The 26,070-nt window shown below is 42.6% G+C and overlaps 1 protein-coding gene across 2 annotated transcripts in view; it reads right to left on the reverse strand.

Moving 5' to 3' along the window:
* Positions 1-26,070, reverse strand: part of ELOVL5 (ELOVL fatty acid elongase 5) — a 96,453-nt gene that overhangs the window by 65,092 nt on the left and 5,291 nt on the right. For both annotated transcript variants that reach the window (XM_056565733.1, XM_056565732.1), the window contains exons 2-3: positions 24,186-24,252; positions 2,318-2,505 (exon numbers count right to left, since the gene is read on the reverse strand). In XM_056565733.1, coding sequence (XP_056421708.1) covers positions 2,318-2,505; positions 24,186-24,243 — 246 coding nt within the window. In that variant the 5' untranslated portion in view covers positions 24,244-24,252. The remainder of the gene's footprint in view (positions 1-2,317; positions 2,506-24,185; positions 24,253-26,070) is intronic.

Raw genomic sequence — 26,070 nt, forward strand, 5'->3', positions numbered from 1 at the left:
TGCAGAGCCATGGACACAAGGGAAAAAGAGGTAAGCCCTCCGGCTACCTCTACAGTGGATTGCCTCCCCACAATCGCACTGCCTCCCACTAGACCACCTGGGATGGTTTAAATGTTCCTTTAAACAAGAGGTCGCTGGGTATAGAGTGGGCTTGAGTCAGGAGCCTGCTCCATACACCTTGAGAGGCACTATGACAGACTAGAACCATCATAGGTCACAAAGAGGTTAAATAAAAAAAATAAAAAAAACTGCTTATCCAACGCTAACTACAACAGGTCTACCCTCTCTTTACAGATGGCTTACTACCAGCCACCCAACAAAACAGTTACCAAAATTAAATGGTAAATGTCCCCTTTTTAAAGCTGCCCGGCTCAAAGGTATTCCTCCAGTGTGGTTCTGTCATCGATTTACCTCATAGCTAACCTCAGGATAGGTAATCATGAACAGATCAGTAGTATGCACAGAAGCCAATCAGCTATTTGCCAAAGCTGCTGCACCTGCATACAAACTGAAACAGAAACGAACCAGACAGCTCCGTACATTGTTCAATAGCTGTGCTGGGTTACTGCAGCTCAGCTACCACTGAAGTGAATGGGGGCTGTGCAGCAGTAGCCTTGTACATCTATTCTAATGTTTATAGGCATGTTTAAATGGATGTTTTGCCCCTAGATATTAACAAAAATGTGTAGGAAAGCAAGTGCAATTTGTAATCTATATATATAAAACTCAACGTGTGTCTGTGTGTGTATGTATGTATGTATGTATGTTCCACAAAATCTTTCAAACGGCTAAAGAAATTAACATGAAACTTGGCACACATGTTACTTATATGTCAACAACAAACATAGGATAGGTAATTTAACCCTTACTCACCCCCATTTGCCAGGGGCGGGGCTTATGTTTAAAGTCCCATACAAGTCTATGGGAAATATATGTTACTGCATAACTTCCAAACGGCTGGAGATATTTCGATAATACTTGGTCACATGTTACTTATATGTCCACTTAAAATATAGGATAGTTAATTTAACCCTTAACTACCCCCATTTGTGAGGGTCAGGGTTTTTTTTTAAAGTCCCATGCAAATCAATGGGAAATGTATGTTTCCATCTCATTTCCGTTAGGCTGGAGCTATTTCATTACCTGGTACATATATTACGAGTCAGGATATGAGGACGGGATGGGAGGTCGGGATAGGAGGACGGAATATGAGGATGAGATATGAGGTCGGATAGGAGGTCTGGATAGGAGGTCAAGATAGGTCGAGATATGAGGACGGGAAAGGAGGTCGGGATAGGAGGACGGGATAGGAGGTCAAGATAGGAGGATGGGATAGGAGGTCAAGATAGGAGGTTGGGTTAAGAGGACGGGATATGAGGACAAGATATAAGGTCGGGATAGGAGGTCGGGATTGGAGGACGGGATATGAGGACGGGATATGAGGATGGGATAGGAGGTCTGGATAGGAGGTTGACATAGGAGGACGGGATAGGAGGTCAAGATAGGAGGTCGAGATATGAGGACGGGAAAGGAGGTTGCGATAGTAGGAAGACGGGATAGGAGGTCGGGATAGGAGGTCGGGATCGGAGGTTTGGATAGGAGGTCGGGATAGGAGCTCGGGATAGGAGGTTGGGTTAGGAGGTCGGGATAGGAGGACTGGATAGGAGGACGGGATAGAAGGACGGGATAGGAGGTCGAGATAGGAGGACGGGATAGGAGGACTGGATAGGAGAATGGGATAGGAGGTCGGGATAGAAGGTCGGGATAGGAGGACGGTATAGGAGGTCCGGACAGGAGGTCGAGATAGGAGGATTGGATAGGAGGTCGGGATGTGGGGTTGGGATATGACAACAATATATGAGGACTGCATATGAAGTCAAAAGCTTCCTCCTTTGTTTATTTTCCTCCCCAAAAAGGATTTGGAAGGAAAAACCGGGCAACGCCGGGTACTCAGCTAGTCTATACATATTGCAACATGCTTTCTCAAGGCTAGAAGGAAATAAGAGTAAAGTGGGTAAAAGAAAATCACCAATCTTTGGTGGTTTTTCCACACTGGCCAAAGGTCTCCAAAATAAGTAAGAAATACTTTGGTACCTATTGCTATTATATTTTTGAATGGCCCAACATTTTGATTTCAATAGGGAACATTTTGCCTCCCTCACTGCTAAAGGATTTTTTAGGTCACAAGTTAAATGATAACTCAACACTGTGTACTAGGAAAGTCAAACCAGTCACCGACACAGAGGAAGAATCTTCAGGAAAAATGATAGTGATTGTGAAATAACTTTGCCATGTTCAATGATATAATAAATCTTACCTCATAAAACATATACAGTGAGAGAAGTGTAAGGCCAAGGTTATACACCACTAGAATCCCTCTGCAGGATACCGGTTCTCTGTTCTTCATGTACTTCGGTCCTATCCACACAATAAATAAATACAGGATGGTGCAAATAAAGGTGGGGATGTAGTTATCTAACATAAACCATCCTTTCACTCGTGGGTCTGAAACGTAAACAGAAAGGAACTACACATTAGAAACTCTTTATGTGCATTTTTACTTCTTGAATTAAGTTTTTGACAAGTTCAAGTGTACCTGCTACTTAAAAAAAAACTTTTGACATGTCAGAGACTTACTTCCACACTCTCAGCGAGTAATGCGCACTACATCGCGCTAAGCACGGCTGATTCTACAGAACAGAGACCTTGTCCAATTAAAAGATCCACCGCACCTTTGAAGTCCATTTGTCGCAATCAAAACTTTTGACATGTATCTGTGACATTTCAAAAGTTTTTTTTTTAATATGTGACAGTAACCATTTAAATCTGTGGAAAAAGTCCTGCCATAAAGTCATGGGATAAATTCTCAAACTGCATTTTTGCTGTTTTTTCTGAAATTGCAGCAAAAACAGAGATCCACAAAACTGAGTGTAGAAAAATATCTCCAATTACTACTTAAAGGGGTACTCCGGTGAAAAACAAATGTTTTCAAATCAACTGGTGCCTGAAAATTAAACAGATTTGTAAATTACTTCAGTTACTGTATGCTACAGAGAAAGTTGTGTAGTTCTTTCCAGTCTGACCACAGTGCTCTGACACCTCTGTTCGTGGGGATTTGCTTCTACTCTGGACAGTTTGTAACATGGACAGAGGTGTCAGCAAAGAGCACTGGAAGGATTAAGGATTAATTTTTAGATAGAAGAAATATGCAAAATACAACAAATGTAGTGTGCGCTACTCTCAGAGAGCTGGGGCGGCGGGCAGGAGATCGCATGGGTCCTAGCGGTCAGACCGTCCTCCCAAATCAGACACTAATCGCCTAATCTGTGGATAGGGGATAAGTTGTTTTCGCCGGACTACCCCTATAATTTCAGCAGCTACTTCTATGGCTTATATCTAGTATCCCAATCTTTATAAAGCGATCACTGCCTGCAGATTGAGAAGCTGGTTGGCCAGCAGTCATACGTTTAAAGACAGCAGGGAAGGTTTATCAAAACCTGTGGAGAGGAAAAGTGTTGCAGTTGCCGATAGCCATCAATCAGATTGCTTCTTTCATTTTTCAGATGCATTTTAAGAATGAAAAAATGGATGCTATGGGCAACTGCAACATTCAGGTTATGATCTGCCCCAGTGTTTAGCAAGGTTCTCAGTGCACTACTTTAGTAAACATATGTAATGTATCACTGGTAATACATTTGAGAGACTCTTACACAATTAGTGACTCGGCTGAGGATTCAATCACCTATTTTGACACACTTACTTCATAATGAAACTTTTAATGCAATTTCCTCTAGGGATTGTTGATAACATTAATTTGCCCAGGGACATTGACAAGTTGTTATTAAGCATTTTTAAAGGTCCTGGTATCCCTAACTCCTTGCTGCTGACCGCATTCTGTACCTCATTGCACGTAGAAATGCAGTATCATTAAGAGCCAAAGTTTCTCTGATATGTCTCCTGACGATCTTTAAGTGTGTATTTACACGTACAGTATCCTGCACATTTTGAAGCTGCCGATTTAATACTACAGAATCCGCAGCCAACTGTATCAGTCAGCGCTAGAACCGCACAGACATTGCTGTCCCGACAGAGGGCGATATCTGTGGCGCAGAGTCCACCAGAAGATTGAGCAGGTTCAATGTTCTGGCAGAATTATTTGAAAAGAATTTTCTGATGGAAATGCACCCAGAAAATTCTGCACTGTGAATAGGTTCACAGAAAACCCATTCAAATACATTTTATCTTCATGCAGCAGAATTTTCAAAATTCTGTAGTGTGAACCCAGCCAAAGCCTCATGCTGGCCAGCACTTCTGCACTCTGCTCATGTTCATGCTTTGGGATTGATGAGATGGTTGCTCCTGAACACCTTAACCCCTTAACGACGCAGGACGTATATTTACGTCCTGCGCCGGCTCCCGCGATATGAAGCGGGATCGCGCCGCGATCCCGCATCATATCGCGTGGGTCCTGGCGCTAATCAACGGCCGGGACCCGCGGCTAATACCACACATCGCCGATCGCGGCGATGTGCGGTATTAACCCTTTAGAAGCGGCGGTCAAAGCTGACCGCCGCTTCTAAAGAGAAACTGAAAGTATCCCGGCTGCTCAGTCGGGCTGTTCGCAACCGCCGCGGTGAAATCGCGGCGTCCCGAACAGCTGATCGGACACCGGGAGGGCTCTTACCTGCCTCCTCGGTGTCCGATCGACGAATGACTGCTCCGTGCCTGAGATCCAGGCAGGAGCAGTCAAGCGCCGATAATGCTGATCACAGGCGTGTTAATACACGCCTGTGATCAGGATGAGAGATCAGTGTGTGCAGTGTTATAGGTCCCTATGGGACCTATAACACTGCAAAAAAAAAGTAAAAAAAAGTGTTAATAAAGGTCATTTAACCCCTTCCCTAATAAAAGTTTGAATCACCCCCCTTTTCCCATAAAAAAAATAAAACAGTGTAAAAAAAAAAAAAAAAACATATGTGGTATCGCTGCGTGCGTAAATGTCCGAACTATAAAAATATATCATTAATTAAGCCGTACGGTCAATGGCGTACGCGCAAAAAAATTCCAAAGTCCAAAAAAGCGTATTTTGGTAACTTTTTATAACATTAAAAAATGAATAAAAAGTGATCAAAAAGTCATATCAAAACAAAAATCATACCAATAAAAACTTCAGATCACGGCGCAAAAAATGAGTCCTCATACCGCCCCGTACGTGGAAAAATAAAAAAAGTTATAGGGGTCAGAAGAGGACATTTTTAAACGTAAAAATTTTCCTGCATGTAGTTATGATTTTTTCCAGAAGTGCAACAAAATCAAACCTATATAAGTAGGGTATCATTTTAACCGTATGGACCTACAGAATAATGATAAGGTGTAATTTTTACCGAAATATGCACTGCGTAGAAACGGAAGCCCCCAAAAGTTACAAAATGGCGTCTTTTTTTCGATTTTGTCGCACAATGATTTTTTTTTCCGTTTCGCCGTGCATTTTTGGGTAAAATGACTAATGCCACTGCAAATTAGAATTGGCGACGCAAAAAATAAGCCATAATATGGATTTTTAGGTGGAAAATTGAAAGGGTTATGATTTTTAAAAGGTAAGGAGGAAAAAACTAAAGTGCAAAAACGGAAAAACCCTGAGTCCTTAAGGGGTTAAGGACCAAAGCGTACCGGTACGCTTTGGTCCCATCACCTCTTTGAAAAGTGCTCACTAGCAGACCACACTTTAAACCCGGTGGGTCCCGACTGCTGTCAGCAGCCAGGACCCACAGTTAATGCCGGACATCGCCGATCGGGACGATGCCTGGCATTAACCCTTTAGACTCTGCGATCAAAGTTGATCACGGCGGAGCTGATCAGGACCATCACGCTAAAATTGGCATGGCGGGAGGCCCTTTATCTGTTTCCTCGCCATCCGATCAGTCCTTTGCTGCTCCAGGAACCATAAGCAAGCTAGCAGAGGACCGATAACACTGATGAATGCTTGCTATGGCATAGCATTAAACAGTGTATGTAATTGAAAGACTGCATGGTATAGCCCCCTATAGGAACTAAAATAATAAAAATTGTAAAAAAAATAATAATAATTTATAAAAGTGAATTAACCCCTTCCTAATAAAAGTTTGAATCCCCCCCCATTTCCCATTTTTTTAATAAAATAATGTAATAAAAATAATAATATGTGGTATTGCCGCATGCATAAATGTCCAAACTATTGAAATATAAGATTATTTAAACAAATAAAAATGTTTTCCATTTACCATAAAAATGTATAAAAAGCGATCAAAAAGTCCCATCAAAATATAAATGGTACCAATAAAAACTACAGATGACGGCACAAAAAATGAGCCCTCATATAGCCCCTTATGCGGAAAAAAAAATTATTATAGGGGTCAGAAAGGACAATTTTAAACATACTAATATTGGTGCATGAGGTTATAATTTTTTTTAAATAGTAAAATAAAACCAACATGAATTAGGTATTCTTGTAACCGTATCGACCTACAGAATAAAGATAACGTGTCATTTTTTACCGAAAAGTGCACTGCGTAGAAACGGAAGCCCCCAAAAGTTATAAAATGGTGTTTTTTTCACCCCAGAAATAATGTTCTTTTGTCTTTTTCTGCAAATGTTGATATAAAATAAGTAATGTCATTACAAAGTTCAATTGGTGACTCAAAAAACAAGCCTCTACATGGGTCTGTAGGTGCAAAATTGAAAGCGTTATGATTTTTAGAAGGGGAGGAAGAAAAAACGAAAGCAAAATGAAAATTGGCCTGGTCCTTGACCCCTTCCAGCAGAATACCTTATGCAGTAATTTGCATGCAGTAATTTTTCCGCCACGATGTCCCGTCACTATATAATGCCCGTAATGAATTACGGGCATATACGGGTGCAAACGGGCAGTTACAAAACCCCATAGGCTGCAATGCAATTTAGTCACGGGCGTCAGGGGTTTTGTAACGGCCGGGTTTCGCCGATATAGTGACGGAACTTCTGACGGAAGTTCCTAAACGGAGATATTTCATAGTGTGAAAGAGGCCTAAAGAAAAATTAGAGCTGTGGTGCCCCTTATCCCTGCTGCTGTCCTCCATCCATCCATCCATCCATCCATCCCTACTGCTGTAGCCTGTGGATCTGACAGGCTACAGTGAAGAGCTACATTGTAACTTACAGTTTATAAAAGCTTTTATAAAAGCTAAAGAAAAAGTTATAAAAAAAAGATCTGTGGTGCCCCTTATCCCTGCTGCTGTCCTCCATCCATCCATCCATCCAGTGCTGTAGCCTGTGGTTCTGACAGGCTGCCGTGAGGCTCTGCATTGTGACTCATTGTGACTGTCATTGCATATAACAGTGACAGTACAGTTATATAAAGTTCTATAAAAGTGTTACAATGCCAGCAGTGCCGCGGGCGGCTATTACCCCTTTAGATCACCTCTGTCAAAGTTGACACCGGTGTCTAAAGGGATCTTTAGGGATGGCCCACACCAGGGCACAATCGCGGGGGGCGATCCCCTATGGAGGTGGCCGGAGGGCTTACCTCTGCATCCATGACTGCCCCATAGATCTGCGTTTGATTGAGCCTGCCTTGAGCAGGCTTAACCAAATGAACACAGATCAATGGAGTTCAATAGAACTGCATTGATCTGTAGGAGGAATTTAAATGATTCCTCCTAAAAAAAAAGTGTATTTAAAAAAAAAAAAAAAAAAGTTTAATAAAAGTTTAAAAACACCCATTAACCCCTTCCATATTTAAAGTTAAATCTAACCCCCCTTTTCCATATAAAAATATGTAAACATAATAAAAATAAACATATTTGGTATTGGCACGTGCGTAATTAGCCAAACTATTAAAAAAATTACATTTTATATCCTGTAGGGTAAATGGTGTTAAAAAAAAAAAAATCACAGAAGTGCGTTTTTTATGCCTATTACATCATATCACAGAAAAAAATGAAGTAAAAAAAAGTGTTCAATAAGTCTGATCAATACCAAAATGGTACCGATACAAACAGCATATTACGGCCCAAAAAATGATCCCTCATACAGCCCAGTATACGAAAAAATTTTCAATATTATAGGGGTCTGGGATTTTTCTTTTAAATTAAAAAGTTTATTAAAAAAAATGATTATTAAAACATGTTGGAAACTAAACAAATTTAGTATTGGTGTAATCAGGCCGACCTAAAGTATCAAAATAATATGTACGTTTAACCACAACGTGAATCGCGAAAAAAAAGCCCCCAAATTAGCATTTTTTTCTTATGGAAAAATGAAAAAAGTTATGGGAAAATGAAAGGTGTCATTACAAAGTATACTTGGCCCTGCAAAAAACAAGCCTCATATGGGTCTGTAGATGGAAAAATAAGAGTTATGGCTAGTATAGGATGAGGAGGAAAAAACGAAAGTCCAGAAACTAATAAAGACAAAATTTACATACTATTTTGTTAAATTATTTTATCTACCAGGTCAAGTGGATTTTCTTGAGGGACAAGTAGATTGTGTTCCGCTTTAGTCCCTTGGACAAGTAGTTGTTTTTTTAATTTCCACACCCCTGCATTCCATTCATTCATTCACCAGCTGCTGTAGCCTGTGATAGTGAACAGGCTACAGTGAAGAAATCTAGGTCTGTCACTGACCATAACAGTTACTGTTACGCCGAGCGCTCCGGGTCCCCACTCCTCCCCAGAGCGCTCGCAGCGTTCTCCTGTTCGCAGCGCCTCGGTCAGACCCGCTGACCGGGAGCGCTGCGATAATGTCCCTAGCCGGGATGCGATTCGCGATGCGGGACGCGCCCGCTCGCGGTTCGCATCCAGGCCCGCTTACCAGACTCGCTCCCCGTCTGTTCTGTCCCGGCGCGCGCTGCCCCGCTCCCTAGGGCGCGCGCGCGCCGGCTCTCTGCGATTTAAAGGGCCAGTGCACCACTGATTGGCGCCTGGTTCTAATTAGTGTGTTCACCTGTGCACTTCCCTATATAACCTCACTTCCCCTTTCCTTCCTTGCCGGATCTTGTTGCCATTGTGCCAGTGAAAGCGTTCCTTGTGTATCCCAAGCCAGTGTTCCAGACCTCTTGCCGTTGCCCCTGACTACGATCCTTGCTGCCTGCCCTGACCTTCTGCTACGTCCGACCTTGCTCTTGCCTAATCCCTTGTACCGCGCCTATGTCAGCAGTCAGAGAGGTTGAGCCGTTGCCGGTGGATACGACCTGGTTGCTACCGCCGCTGCAAGACCATCCCGCTTTGCGGCGGGCTCTGGTGAATACCAGTAGCAACTTAGAACCGGTCCGCCGGCACGGTCCACGCCAATCCCTCTCTGACACAGAGGATCCACCTCCAGCCTGCCGAATCCTGACAGTTACAGTGAAGAACAAATAATAAAAATTACTGTCAGTGCCCCTGAAGTGCCTGCCACCCTTTCATCCCATTGTAACACTCACGTTTCCGAAGACAGGAACACCTGTGGATGTAGATCCGCTGGACCTGTGTGGCAGATGACTCGGACTGTACCAGGGAGTGGAGTCTAAGGTGCAGCTGGTTTTCACCAGAGCCCGCCGCAAAGCTGGATGGACTTGCTGCGGAAGGCGGCACCCAGGTCGCTACCCCTGGCATGGCTTGACCACACAGGCGGCTGAGGAGATACGAGGCACAGGAGGGATATGGCAGCTTGTAGTGTGGATAGCAAAAGGTCAAGGCAGGCGGCACAGTAGTGTAGTCAAGACTTAGCAGGAGTAAGGTCAAAGTCACAAAGCAAGGGATCAGGTACATGGCAAGGCAATACTTAGCAACGCTTTCTCTAAGGCACAAGGCAACAAAGATCCAGCAGAGGAGTGAGGAGGGTGGAGGAATTTATAAATGAGCCACAGGTGAATTACACTAATAAGTGTACTGGCCCTTTAAATCTTAAAGCTCTGACACGCCGGAGCAGAGAGGCAGAGACGGAGACAGGAGAAACACTCGGAGAGTAACGGACTGGGGCTCGAATGGAGTCCCAGCCCCGTTGGCAGCAGCAGGTAAGGGGACCATGGCTCACGGCCAGTGTGTGTGGCCAGAGCGCATAACGTAACACCCATCACCACCTTGTACACCTCCATACTACCCTTTTAGGTTCTTACCTAGTCCGGCCCTGATTTGTGACAGCAGTGACAGTTCGCCGCTGTGTTTTCATTTCTAGTGGCCCTAAAGTTTTGCTTTTTGTTTCAGTTTTTCCGTTAGTTACAAAAAAAATATTTTAAAAAAGTGTTAAAAAAAGTTATATAATATTACAGTGGTAGTGATTTGTCACTGATTTGTGATAGTAGTGACAGCTTGCTAGTTTTTTTTCTCTCTATACTGGTCTCACCGCCAGCTTAGTTCTAGGGATCTATTCAGGACAGCGGTGACAGTTTGCCACTGTTTTGTTGTGTGTAGCGCACACTTGTTTTTTTTCCGGGGTAAAAAAAAGAATTAATAAAAAAAAATATATATATATATATATATATATATATATATATATATATAGTACTAGTGTTGTTACATCAGAGACACTTCGCCACTGTTTTTTCTAAACTAAAAGTGTCTTCTGAAAATATGTCAAGGCGTCGCACGTACAACACTTCCTCAGATTCAGACCGCGAAGAGTTGCTATATTTGCCCTCTTCTTCTTCCCCATCCTCTACTGATTCTGATGAGGAACCTCCTCGTCACCGTCTTAGGCATAGTACTGAGCCAGTTCCTAGTACCATCTCTGAGTGGGCTCCGGCTTCTAGCTTTATACTCCATTTGCCTGAATTTGTGGCCACTGCAGGCATTCATGTTAACACCACGGGGTTAAAAAAGCTGATTTTTTTCAGCTCTTCTTTTCAGAAGAGTTGATAAGCATATTAGTGGAGGAAACCAACAGGTATGGCGAGCAATTTATTACGACCCATCCACAGGCATATCATGCCAGGCCTAACCATATCATGCCAGGCCAACCAATCCACTGGAGTTGAAAAAATTAAATCCGCCCTATCGCTAAATATGGGTATTAAAAATGGGTATAAATAAAATCCCACAATTCGCTCTTATTGGAGTAATGATATGATTTACCATACTCCATTGTACTGTTCTGTCATGCCAAGGGCTCAGTTTGAAGTTCACCACAAATTCTTACATTATGCTAATAATGAAAATTGCCCCACCTCCCAGTGCTCCCAGTTTTGATAGCATATTTAAAATTCAGCCCCTTGTCAAGTATTTAAACCAAAAAGTGTACACCCCTGAAAAAGAAATTGCAGTGGATGAGGCGCTTGTGCACTTCAAGGGAAGGTTGCACTTTAGGCAATACCTGCCTAACAAACGGGCCAGGTATGGGGTAACACTTTATAAATTGTGCAAGAGCGCAACAGGATACACACACACATATCTAGAGTCTATGAGGGAAAAGACTCAACAATAGAGCCCCCAGAGTGTCCCTCTGTACTAAAAACAACGTGAAAAATAGTATGGGATCTAGTTCACCTCCTGCTAGATCAAGGGTATAATATCTATCTTGACCATTGACTAGTGTCCCATTACTACAATGCCGGTTTGCCAAGTGTACTATGGCCTGTGGTACCATTAGGCAAAACCAAACGGATCTTCCAAAAGAATTTGTATGGCAAACATTGAAGAAGGGGGAAAGCAAGGCTGTGTGCAAGGATAACATGATGCTTGTGAAGTACAGGGACAAGCGTGATGTCCATGTGCTAACCACCATACACCCAGACAGATCCAGCCCTGTCCAAGTCCGTGGTACCACAGATAGAGCCCCTAAACCTGTGTGTATCCGGGAGTATAATAAGTTCATGGGAGAGGTGGATCCGTCTGATCAGGTCTTGCAGCCCTTCACAAAACACGGGCCTGGTATAAGAAATTGGCACTGCACCTCCTCCAAATTGCCATGTATAATTCATTTGTGCTGTACAAACGTGCAGGAAATACAGGGACATTCCTGCAATTTCAGGAAAATGTTATCAAGGCCTTTCGGCGATCAGGAAGGGGAGGGAAGCAGCGCCATAGGATCGGAGAGCAGAATAGTACCAGGGCAACATTTTCCTGGAGTAGTTCCCCGTAGAGAATCGGGGAGTAGGCTACAGAAGAGGTGTCTCATATGCTCCAAACGTGGCATCAAAAAGACACCAAACACTACTGTGAGACATGTCCCCACAAGCTCGGTCTGTACACTCAAGACTGTTTCAAAATGTATCACATGTCTTTTGATACCTGAATTTGTCCCCTTTAATAATTTTTACAATTACTTTGAATAACCCTAAACGCACCCTTGGAATTACATTATTACTTATTAGTGAGCAATTCAGTAATATTCCCCTTTTTCTCCATTACATTATTTCCAAAAATCTAATCGGCAAATCTTTTAACAAAATGTAAAATTCCTATTATACCTCTAGATGAATACTTTGGCTGGTGTAGTTTTATATTTTCACCACCTTGTTAAACCCCTAACGAAACTAAAAATAATTCTCATTATACCCCTAGATGAATACCTTGTCAGGTGTAGCTTCATACTTTTGTGAAAGTGAAAAAAACTGGTGCTAAAAGTGTAAAATATGAATCAAAATTTTAAATGTCATTTTCACTGCTTAGTTCTACAAACTTTACTCAAGCACCTTTAGGGTCAAAAAACTTGCTACACCCCTAAATGGATTCTATATGGGCTGTAGTTTCCAAAATGGAGTGCAAAGTGTGTGGGTGGGGGTTCCCGCTGTTCTGGCACCGTGGGGGCTATCTAAATGCGACATGTCCTCCCAAAACCATTTCAGCAAAATTCTCTCTCCAAAAGCCAAATTCTGCTCCTTCCCTTCTGAGCCCTGTAGTTCGCCAGCAGAGCATTTTTCTCCTATTTCCGATTGTAAAAAAAAATGCAAAATTTGGAGTAACACCAGCAATTTAGTGTAAAACAAAATGTTGTGAAACACCTGTAGGGAGTTAGGGCCCACTGTACCCCTTGTTACATTCCTTGAGAGGTGTAGCTTCCAAAATGGAGTGCCATGTTGGGGGTTCCCACTGTTCTGTCACCATAGGGGCTTCCTAAATGCGAAATGCCCCCCAAAAACCATTTCAGCCTAATGTTGCTCCTTCCCTTCTGAACCGTGTAGTTCACCTGCAGAGCACTTTACATTCACATATGAGGTATTTCCATACTTACAAGAAATGGGGTTACAAATTTTGTGGGGCTTTTTATTTTGTTACCCCTTGTAAAAAAAAAAAATGGGGCTACAATAACATGTTAGTGTTAAAAATTGATATTTTGAGTTTTCTCCTTTACTTTGCAGCTATTCCTGTGAAACACCTAAAGGGTTAACAAACTTACTGAATGTCATTTTGAATATTTTGTGGTGTAAAGTTTTCATAATGGGTTAATTTATTGGGGATTTATAACTTAAAGGTCCTAAAATTCACTTCTAAACTGAACTGGTCCCTAAAAACTTCAGATTTTGAAGCCCTCTAATGTCTTCAAGAAGTAAAAACATGTCAACTTTATGATGCCAACATAAAGTAGACATATTGTATATGTGAATCAATATATAATTTATTTGGCATGTCATTTTCCTTACAAGCAGATAGTTTCAAAGTTAGAATGCTAAATGTTAGAATGCAAATGTCAAATGCTAAATGTTCCAATCAAAAATTATGCAAGTATTAATGAAAATTTACCACCAACATAAAGTAGAGTATGTCACAAAAAAAAAAAACAATCTCAGAATCAGTATGATGCATAAAAGCATCCCAGAATTATTAATACATAAAGTGACACAGGTCACATTTGCAAAAAATGGCTTGGTCCTTAACCCCTTAACGATAAAGGACGTAAATGTACGTCCTGGTGATGTGGTACTTAACGCACCAGGACGTACATTTACGTCCTAAGCATAACTGCGGGCATCGGAGCGATGCCCGGATCATGCGCGGCAGGTCCCCGCTGTTGACAGCAGCCAGAGACCCGCCGGTAATGGCGGACATCCGCGATCCTGCGGATGTCCGCCTTTAACCCCTCAGATGCCGTGATCAAGACAGATCACGGCATCTGCAGCATCGCGGTCACTTAATTGGATGATCGGATCACCCTCAGCGCTGCCGCGGCAATCCGATCATCCAGCACGGCAGCCGGAGGTCCCCTCACCTGCCTCCGCTGTCTTCCGGGAGTCTTTTGCTCTGATCTGCCTTCCCGCAGACCAGAGCAGAAGATGACCGATAACCCTGATCAGTGCTGTGTCCTATACATAGCACTGAACAGGATTAGCAATCGAGTGATTGCTTTAAATAGTCCCCTATGGGGACTATTAAAGTGTAAAAATAAAAGTAAAAAAATAAAGTAAAAAAAAATTGAAAACCCCCTCCCCCAATAAAAAAAAAATAAAAACGTAAATTGCCCCATTTTCCCTATTTCACCCCCAAAAAGTGTAAAAAAAATATTTTATATACATATTTGGTATCGCCGCGTGCGTTAATATCTGAACTATTAAAATAAAATGTTAATGATACCGTACGGTGAACGGCGTGAACGTAAAAAAAAAAGTCCAAAATAGCTGCTTTTTTATAACATTTTATTCCCAAAAAAATTGATAAAAAATGTATTAAAAATTTTATATAAGCAAATATGGTATCAATAAAAAGTACAGATCACGGTGCAAAAAATGAGCCCTCATACCGCCGCTTATACAGAAAAATGAAAAAGTTATAGGTCTTCAAAATCGGGGGATCTTAAACGTACTAACTAGTTTGTGATTTTTTTCTAAGCGCAACAGTAATAGAAAAGTATGTTATCATGGGTATCATTTTAATTGTATTGACCCAAACAATAAAGAACACATGTCACTTTTATCATAAATTGTACGGCGTGAAAACGAAACCTTCCAAAATTAGCAAAATTGCGGTTTTCTTTTTAATTTCCCCACACAAATAGTATTTTTTTGGTTGTGCCATACATTTTATGGTAAAGTGAGTGATGGCATTTCAACGGATAACTGGTCGCACAAAAAACAACTTTTGTTTAAAGTAAGGAGCTGATTTAACAGTCCAATCTAAACCTATGCTAGCTTCATGGGGTAAAAATAACATATTCACTTTGTTTCAATTGTCTATATCGTGTAGTTATCAATCCAAATGATATTTTAATTTTTATGCATTAACATTAACGCTTTCTCATTGCAAACAATTAAGTGTCTCCTTTTCTTTTATCTGTAGTTTTAAAAGTTTTATCTTTGATAGGCGTTGCAATCTTTCGAAATAAACAATAGGTCTTCTAATCTGCACACTCTTGAAAGTGTGCACTTTTTTTTCACCAATATCCACTACCATACTAGGTAGTATTAGCTCTTGCGATTTATGGCTTGTCACTCCTGCCCAAGCCAGAATAAGCAGAAAGTGAGTCCATGAACATGACACTTTGTCCGTCCACCAAGTGCGTGCAACAGGTCAATAGGGACATATCCATTTACTGTTGTTCCCGTATATATATTTTAAAGTTGACACATACCACTAAGGGCAGCTGCTTAAGAGGTGTCTGTCCTGGTGCATAAACCATATCGGTAACTATTCCTAACAAACCATTAACCAATCCCTTTTTAACCCATATGTTAGTTCTTTAACATTACTTCTTCTGCTAAATATAACACTGGCTCCAGACCCTGCACACTTTCGAAATAAACTTTGTCTGCCTCAGCATTGTTGTTCTCAATTATTTTTTTTACTATGAGGTGATTAAGTGATTCCAACATTCAAAGATTGTAAATTGTGACATGACGAATGCATGGGTACATGGATTCAATCGTATGCTGCCGTGAATGACGGCTACATCTTGTCTTAAAAGTTTAGAGTTTTTTTCTTGTCATAAAGATTTTCCAGTTGTTGAGTATGCCCTTTTCAATACTTATTCAGTCAAGCACATCACAGAACACTGTTCTGTCTATAAGAAGTGTTCAACGTGATGCAATGTTGAATATTACCTAACAGTTAACCCTCGTCATCTAACTGACTTTGAACCTCATGCCATAAAATGGCTGGTCCATCACTGGTGGAAACTGCTTGATATCTCCAATTAAGTTGACATACATATAACTAAAGGCCAAAGAAGCTCTTTGTGGTTTTGCTTCGCAACACTTCATGTCCATTTTTATAGCATAGAGCAGCCAAGCATGCTGCAGTCATTGATAATAAGAAACTCACAATCAGAGAGATCTGTCTGAAACCTTTCTGAAGCTTTTCTATTCAAAAGGGAAAACTCCTTTTTAATGCCAATTTGCAAGGTGGAATGAATTGTACCTCTGTCTATGTTGACTGCAATAGCTCTTGGTTGGTGCCATAAAACACTATTATTTGTAAAGGAAAACTGTCAGCCTGTTCACCCACACTATACACCGGGTTATAGTGTGGGTAAACAGAAGTCCGAAGAGGGGTCACCTACTAAATCACGTCCAGTAGATCCTGAGATATGTCCCCCAGAAGATCCTCCGCTAAATTCAGTGAATTACGCGCTAGATGCGGGGCCCTGATGGCTCAATTTACATAATCATGGTCTGCGACTCCACATCCTAGTGAAGCGGAGTCGTTGGTCACGTGAGCGCTCTGCTCTTTGCATAAAACACATGCGCCAACTGACTATACTCTCACGTTGTAATGAGCAAAGCGCTCACTTTTAGTGTGGGTGAACAGGCTGACAGGGAGTAGTCATCTCCATCTGATTGACTGATTTTGGCCAAATTTTATAGGGTTGTGTATCCTCCACTAACATGTTATTACGATAAATTTGAGATAACTCTATTAAGGTGTTTTCAAGTTATCACAGAACATATGCACAAAATCCATCCTCACTGTGTTCGGTCAATATATAGGTGTCATCTTTCATTCTAATCCTGCATCTGATAATAAGATGACTGATGAAAAGTGATCTGTACAGAGCAGGTGTCAGTTTACTCTAAGGCCTATGGGAAATTTGCAAGAATTTTTTTTTTTTTTTAAGTGAAATTGAAAATGAGAAAACAGCAGCACCTAACAGGCCATTTGCTGACAATAATGTCTCTTGAAATTATACGGGGGAAAAAACTCCTGGTTTCCTAGTATCAGACTGTTTTCATGTTGCTATGTCCCTGAAAGTAACGTGTTCTGTGGATCCACAATGCTGCTGCCTATCTTTTATGCAAGATAGTCCATCATGCTTAGCAGGGAAAGGCAACACATCTGTATTCAAGTGAATGGGGCTGTACTTCATTGCCCTGCACAGCAAGTGACTGGAAGCAAGGCAGTAAAAGATAGCAACAGTGGCAAAAGCCCCGATAGTGATGGGCAATAATTAACAATATTTATACTGTAACTCAGGTGCAGTGCAATAAATACATATACAGTATACAGAATATATGTATATATAAAGAATAAATAGTGCTACATTTATACATTTTGCTTACATTACAATATTAAATATTAAGAAAAAAAATTCTTTAAGAATGCAAAATCTTGTGTAAATAAAAAGCACCAGCAGTTTGTAGTTTAGGTTTAGTGTTTCTATAAATGAATGTCTCAACTATAGTTTCATAATCTAATCATTAACTTTAAAGGGAATCTGTCACAAATGGTTAGGCCCCTGAACTGCCCCCATGCCGTTATATTGGACTGTAATAGCATCTTAAAGCTATCCCAGTATAATCTGCCTCATGCTGCATTATATAGAAAGGGGACAGTTTTCATTGTTAACACACCTATTTTTGCTATAAATAATAATTTTTGTGCAAAGACCATTTGCACAATAATGTGTGACTTTTTGGGCCCCTTATGCAGTGCCCACCACTTTTGAAAACTTAGTTGGGGATTTATCGCGCTTATTATAATGTACACCAGTATCTGAAATGTATGCCGATTGTATCTGGCGTAGATTTCTAAGGCTCCGCTGTGAAGAGTCCAAATACAGGAAGTGAGGGCAGGACAAGTAGGGCTCTGTGCAGGCTCCTGGCTTGTCAATCATCCTGCTGTGTGAGCTTCAGTGCACAGAGCCCTGCTTGTCCTCAGTGTAGAGAGCCCTGCTTGTCCTCAGTGTACAGAGCCCTGCTTGTCCTCACTGCACAGAGCCCTGCTTGCCCTCACTACACAGAGCCCTGCTTGTCCTCAGTGCACAGAGCCCTGCTTGTCCTCAGTGCACAGAGCCCTGCTTGCCCTCAGTACACAGAACCCTGCTTGCCCTCAGTAAACAGAACCCTGCTTGCCCTCAGTACACAGAACCCTGCTTGCCCTCAGTGTAGAGCCCTACTTGTCCTCAGTGTACAGAGCCCTGCTTGCCCTCAGTGCACAGAGCCCTGCTTGCCCTCAGTGTACAGAGCCCTGCTTGCCCTCAGTGTACAGAGCCCTGCTTGTCCTCAGTGTACAGAGCCCTGCATGTCCTCAGTGTACAGAGCCCTGCTTGTCCTCAGTGTACAGAGCCCTGCTTGTCCTCAGTATACAGAGCCCTGCTTGTCCTCAGTGTACAGAGCCCTGCTTGTCCTCAGTGTACAGAGCCCTGCTTGTCCTCAGTGTACAGAGCCCTGCTTGTCCTCAGTGTACAGAGCCCTGCTTGTCCCCAGTGTACAGAGCCCTGCTTGTCCTCACTGCACAGAGCCCTGCTTGTCCTCACTGCACAGAGTCCTGCTTGTCCTCACTGTACAGAGTCCTGCTTGTCCTCAGTGTACGGAACACTGCTTGTCCTCAGTGTACGGAACACTGCTTGTCCTCAGTGCACGGAGCCCTGCTTGTCCTCACTGTACAGAGCCCTGCTTGTCCTCAGTGTACAGAGCCCTGCTTGCCCTTAGTGCACAGAGCCTTGCTTGCCCTCAGTGTACAGAGCCCTGCTTGTCCTCAGTGTACAGAGCCCTGCTTGTCCTCAGTGTACAGAGCCCTGCTTGTCCTCAGTGTACAGAGCCCTGCTTGTCCTCAGTGTACAGAGCCCTGCTTGTCCTCAGTGTACAGAGCCCTGCTTGTCCTCACTGTACAGAGCCCTGCTTGCCCTCAGTACACAGAACCCTGCTTGCCCTCAGTGTACAGAGCCCTACTTGTCCTCAGTGCACAGAGCCCTGCTTGCCCTCAGTGCACAGAGCCCTGCTTGCCCTCAGTGTACAGAGCCCTGCTTGTCCTCAGTGTACAGAGCCCTGCACGTCCTCAGTGTACAGAGCCCTGCTTGTCCTCACTGTACAGAGCCCTGCTTGTCCTCAGTGTACAGAGCCCTGCACGTCCTCAGTGTACAGAGCCCTGCACGTCCTCAGTGTACAGAGCCCTGCTTGTCCTCACTGTACAGAGCCCTGCTTGTCCTCAGTGCACAGAGCCCTGCTTGTCCTCAGTGCACAGAGCCCTGCTTGTCCTCACTACACAGAGCCCTGCTTGTCCTCACTGCAGAGCCCTGCTTGTCCTCACTGCACAGAGCCCTGCTTGTCCTCAGTGTACAGAGCCCTGCTTGTCCTCAGTGCACAGAGCCCTGCTTGTCCTCAGTGCACAGAGCCCTGCTTGTCCTCACTACACAGAGCCCTGCTTGTCCTCACTGCAGAGCCCTGCTTGTCCTCACTGCACAGAGCCTCGCTTGTCCTCAGTGTACAGAGCCCTGCTTGTCCTCAGTGTACAGAGCCCTGCTTGTCCCCAGTGTACAGAGCCCTGCTTGTCCTCACTGCACAGAGCCCTGCTTGTCCTCACTGCACAGAGCCCTGCTTGTCCTCACTGTACAGAGTCCTGCTTGTCCTCAGTGTACGGAACACTGCTTGTCCTCAGTGTACAGAACACTGCTTGTCCTCAGTGCACGGAGCCCTGCTTGTCCTCACTGTACAGAGCCCTGCTTGTCCTCAGTGTACAGAGCCCTGCTTGCCCTTAGTGCACAGAGCCCTGCTTGCCCTCAGTGTACAGAGCCCTGCTTGTCCTCAGTGTACAGAGCCCTGCTTGTCCTCAGTGTACAGAGCCCTGCTTGTCCTCAGTGTACAGAGCCCTGCTTGTCCTCAGTGTACAGAGCCCTGCTTGTCCTCAGTGTACAGAGCCCTGCTTGTCCTCAGTGTACAGAGCCCTGCTTGTCCTCAGTGTACAGAGCCCTGCTTGTCCTCAGTGTACAGAGCCCTGCTTGCCCTCAGTACACAGAACCCTGCTTGCCCTCAGTGTACAGAGCCCTACTTGTCCTCAGTGTACAGAGCCCTGCTTGCCCTCAGTGCACACAGCCCTGCCTGCCCTCAGTGTACAGAGCCCTGCTTGTCCTCAGTGTACAGAGCCCTGCACGTCCTTAGTGTACAGAGCCCTGCTTGTCCTCACTGTACAGAGCCCTGCTTGTCCTCAGTGTACAGAGCCCTGCACGTCCTCAGTGTACAGAGCCCTGCTTGTCCTCACTGTACAGAGCCCTGCTTGTCCTCAGTGCACAGAGCCCTGCTTGTCCTCAGTGCACAGAGCCCTGCTTGTCCTCACTACACAGAGCCCTGCTTGTCCTCAGTGCACAGAGCCCTGCTTGTCCTCACTACACAGAGCCCTGCTTGTCCTCACTGCAGAGCCCTGCTTGTCCTCACTGCAGAGCCCTGCTTGTCCTCACTGCACAAAGCCCTGCTTGTCCTCAGTGTACAGAGCCCTGTTTGTCCTCAGTGCACAGAGCCCTACTTGTCCACCCACACTTCCTGTATTTGGTCTCATCACAGAGACACACAGACAATAGCTGCAGGGACAAAATATACAAATTTTTTAAACTATGTATACTACAAATATACATATGCAGTCATGGCCACAAATGTTGGCACCCCTGACATTTTTCAAGAAAATGAAGTATTTCTCACAGAAAAGGATTGCAGTAACACGTTTTGCTATACACATGTTAATTTCCTTTGTGTGTATTGGAACTAAACCAAAAAAGGGAGGAAACAAAGCAAATTGGACATTATGTCACACCAAACTCCAAAAATGGGCTGGACAAAATAATTAGCACCCTTTCAAAATTGTGGAAAAATAAGATTGTTGCAAGCATGTGATGCTCCTTTAAACTCACCTGGGGCAAGTAACAGGTGTGGGCAATATAAAAATCACACCTGAAAGCAGATAAAAAGGAGAGAAGTTCACTTAGTTTTTGCATTGTGTGTCTGTGTGTGCCACACTAAGCATGGACAACAGAAAGAGAAGAAGAGAACTGTCTGAGGACAATATTATGGAAAAATATCAACATTCTCAAGGTTAGAAGTCCATCTCCAGAGATCTAGATTTGCCTTTGTCCACAGTGTGCAACATTATCAAGAAGTTTGCAACCAGTGGCACTGTACTTAATGAAAGGTGTCAACGCAGGATAGTCCGGATGGTGGATAAGCAGCCCCAAACAAGTTCCAAAGATATTCAAGCAGTTCTGCAGGCTCAGGGAGCATCAGTGTAAGTACAAACTATTGGTCGACATTTAAATGAAATGAATTGCTATGGTAGGAGACCCAGGAGGATCCACTGCTGACACAGACATAAAAAAGCAAGACTACATTTTGTCAAAATGAACTTAAGCCAAAATCCTTCTGGGAAACATCTTGTGGACAGATGAGACCAAGATAGAAGTTTTTGAGGCCTACAAAGAAAAGAACACAGTACCTACAGTGAAATATGTTGGAGGTTCAATTATGTTTTGGGAATGTTTTGCTGCCACTGGCACTGGGTGCCTTGAATGTGTGCAAGGCATCATGAAATCTGAGGATTACCAACAGGTTTTGGGTTGCACTGTACAGCCCAGTGTCAGAAAGCTGGGTTTGTGTTTTAGATCTTGGGTCTTCCAGCAGGACAATCACCCCAAACATACGTCAAAAAGCACCCAGAAATTGATGGCAACAAAGCGCTGGAGGGTTCTGAAGTGGCAGCAATGAGTCCAGATCTAAATCCCATTGAACACCTGTGGAGAGATCTTAACCTTTTTTTTTGGGGGGGGGGGGGGGAAGGTGCCCTTCCAATAAGAGAGACCTGGAGCAGTTTGCAAAGAAATAATGGTCCAAAATTCCTGCTGAGAGGTGTAAGAACCTTATTGATGACTACAGGAAGCGACTGATTTCAGTTGTTTTTTCCAAAGAGTGTGCAACAAAATATTAAGTTAAGGGTGCCAATAATTTTGTCCAGCCCATTTTTGGAGTTTGGTGTGACATTATGTCTAATTTGCTTTTTTTCCTCCATTTCTTGGTTTAGTTCCAATACACACAAAGGGAATAAACATGTGTATAGCAAAACATGTTTTACTGCAATCCTTTTCTGTGAGAGATACTTCATTTTCTTTAAAAATTTCAGATTATATTATAGATAATATTTTTGCTAATGACAGGTACACTTTAAGAAGTCAGTGTCTCTCAATAAATCCAGCGCCACTGACATGTACAGGCTTTAATATTAGATTGGCATATGAAATGCCGGTCTTAGTGTGCAAGGTATGTAAATTACTATTGAAGACTTATCTATGTGTAGTACAAGGGTGACAATTCAAGCAGTCTGGCCATTAAAGGGGTACTCTGGTGGAAAAAAAATGGTTTTAAATCAGCTGGTGCCAAAAATGTGAACAGATTTGTAAATTACTTCTATTTAAAATTAGCACTCCAGTACTCATCAGCTGCTGTATGACCACAGTGCTCTTTGCTGCTACCTCTGTCCATGTCAGGAACTGTCCAGAGCGGGAAAGGTTTTCTATGGGGATTTGCTCCTACTCTTGACAATTCTTGACACAGACAGAGATGTCAGCAGAGAGCACTGTGGTCAGACAGAAAAAGAACTGTACAACTTCCTCTGGAGCATACAGCAGCTAAGTACTGGAAGGCTTAAGAGTTTTAAATAGAAGTAATTTACAAATCTGTAACCCTTTAACACACCCTTCCTGGTTCAAATGATGTCCCTTAGGCTGTGATAAGCCATTAGCAGCCAGCTTTAGCAATGTCTGTGGGATGTCAATTAACCCAGGAAAGGCATGTTTAGGGAGAGGACTGCATGAATGTTCAGCATAGCTCTATGCCCATATGACTCTTGACCGGTAATTTATATACAACATGTGCTATGTTATAAATTCCACTACTTGATTATACAGCATTAAGAAGACTTTACAAAGCTTTATTTAGAATATATTTGGATGATGGTTTAGGGGTCTAAAAAACTCGCGACATGTCCCCTTTAACAGTAAGGAATGTTTTATGCTGCAGACCAACCCTGCAGTGATGAGGCTTATGTATTCTTAGTATGGCTTCATACATGACAATTTATTTGTGATATTGTTTTGTTTGGAATAGCGAAAAAAAAAATATATATTTTATGCGCTTAACCGTGGTTTTTCTCTGCTGTTATTGTCACTATGTTTTCAAAGGGAAGGCTGCATTCACATCATGATTAGAGCCTCCGAGGCACAGATAATTTTGCAGAAGCTCAAAATCGTCTGCTCACGTATCTGTGCTCAAATCGTCACGGACCCCATTCAAATCAATCAAATGTGTGTAAAGGAAAAGTTGACCAGTAGGCCATAGCCACCAATCTGATCGCTTCTTTCATATTTTAAAGGCATTTTTAAAAATTAAAGAAGCAATCTGATTGGTTGCTATAGGCAACTAGTCAACGTCTCCTCTGCACAAGAGGATAAATCTCCCCCTAGTGAATATATGTTTAGGTAGTTCTCCGAGTGTATCCTACTTTTGGCGTGACTGAAAATCGTGGTGACTAGTTCGGGTCATTGAACTGAATGAGGTCCATGCCAGTCAGAGAACAGACACATGGGCCGCAGATTTTGAGCTTCTTCAAATGTATTTGTTCCTTGGAAGCCCTAATGATAATGTGAATGCAGCATAAAATACCTTGGGGGAGATTTATAAACACCTGTCCAGAGGAAAAGTTGCTGAGTAGCCCATATTTCCTTTTTCAGAGGCCTTTTCAAAAAGGAAAGAAGCGATCTGATTGGTTGCTATGGGCAACTCAACAACTTTTCCTCTGGACATGTTTTGATAAATCTCCCCCATTGTCTAGATGTTTAACATGTAAAAACACAGGATGGCAATAAACATATTGCAGAAATGTGGCAATTTAAGGTAAAATGCATGTGATTTTTCAAAAGCAGTTATGCTGCAATTTAAACGCATACAACAAAATGCTCACAGTTTGAACCCAGCCTTATACAGAATAGTTATTATATTTAGGATATGAACACAAACAGCCCATGTCAAAGAATAAATAGTCAGATCATGCTTTTGTATGTTCGAATTTTACCTCGCGGTCCAAGCAAGTTGTCTATGTACCCATTCACTGCTTTATCCATGGCCTCCATTTCTTAAACCTAGGAAATACATAAAATATCAGATAAATGTATAAACCAACACAGAAAGCCTTCATTAAATGGGTGTTCTGAAAGAAAATTGGCTAAGCATGAACTCATCGGCTTAGAAGGAAGATCCCTGGGCAGACAAAGTCACAAGGAAGTGCTTGCAAAGAAAACCAATGCTGAGACAGTGACAGGGCAACAAGGAATTTAAAGTGGTTGTTTGGGGAAAGAAATAACCTGTTTATGGTGTCAAAAATTATAATAAACCAACTTACTAATATAATGTTATTAGCCATAGTGCACAGATCTTCCAATATCAGCTATGCTGTCTGGCTTGTAGCTGTGACATCACGTTGCACTCTGTGAAAGCAGACCTCTCATCCATGCCCCCTCCTGTTTGCTCAGGACGAGACTAGTGATGTCAAGTGGTGAGCTCATATTACTGCTCATTAGATTTTAATGCAGCAGGAAGTCTCTCGGTCACAGTAGTTTCCATCAGAACAGGCTCACTGATGTCTTATCTGGGATAGGCTTCCCACTGCCTTTAAAGGGGTACTCCGGTGGAAAACTTTTTTTTTTTTTTTTTTTTTAATCAACTGGTGCCAGAAAGTTAAACAGATTTGTAAATTAACTAGAAGAAGACAGCGGAGGCACTCGGGTCCTGGTCTGCAGTGAGTTTATTTCAGACAGGTATGGACAACAGCCTGGTCAACGAGTTGTGACCTCATTGATTAAGCACAGGTGTGCGCAAAACGACTCATTGACCAGGCTATTGTTCATACCTGTCTGAAACAAACTCACTGCAGACCAGGACCCGAGTGCCTCCGCTGTCTTCTTCTAGTTATGTTTCAGTTCCTTCCGTGGGGAGCACCGGTGGGCTATGTGGGATACCATGAGTTGCGTGGCTGCAAGCTCAATTTTCATTTTACACCGTAAAGACCTCAGCAGCAGTGCCAACATTATTTTTCTATCTGTGGAGATTTGTAAATTACGTCTATTAAAAAATCTTAATCCTTACAGTACTTATTAGCTGCTGAATACTACAGAAGAAATTATTTTCTTTTTGGAACACAGAGCTCTCTGCTGACATCAGGAGAACAGTGCTCTCTGCTGACATCTCTGTCCATTGTAGGAACTGTCCAGAGTAGGAGAAAATCCCCATAGCAAACATATGCTGCTCTGGTCAGTTCCTCTGGTCAATTTCCTCTGTAGTATTCAGCAGCTAATAAGTACAGGAAGGATTAAGATTCTTTAATAGACGTAATTTACAAATCTGTTTAACTTTCTGGCACCAATTGATTAAAAAAGTTTTCCACCGGAGTACCCCTTTAAATCTTATGAGCAGTAATATGAGCTCCCCTCTCCCCCTTCTTCACATCACTGTTTTTTCCTGACCAGACAGGAAGAAAGTGGGAGAAGGGATGGGAGCAGACTGCATTCAGAGAGTATGTAGTGATGTCACAGCAACAAGGAGAGAACAGAGCTGATGATGGGACAACTGTGCACTATGGCTCATAACATTATATTAGTAAGTTGCTTTAATATACTTTTTGACACCATACACAAGGCACATTGGGGGAGATTTATCAAAACCTTTCCAGACATATAGTTATGAAAGGGTTATGTCTCTAGCATCTATTTTTTTTTCTTCCAACAATGGTTTACATTATACTGACTTGACTAAGCTTATTTATTTTACCCTTTGGTGTCTGCAACAACTGAAGCTTTACAACATAATGCATGATGCACTTCCATAGTGTATGACCAACATGGCTGTCTAGATGATTTGCAGAAATATGTATATAGCTGAGTGCTGTTTGCTCATTCTACAAC

This window comes from Hyla sarda, chromosome 3 (genome assembly GCF_029499605.1).
Source record: "Hyla sarda isolate aHylSar1 chromosome 3, aHylSar1.hap1, whole genome shotgun sequence".
NCBI classification, from domain to species: Eukaryota; Metazoa; Chordata; class Amphibia; order Anura; family Hylidae; genus Hyla; species Hyla sarda.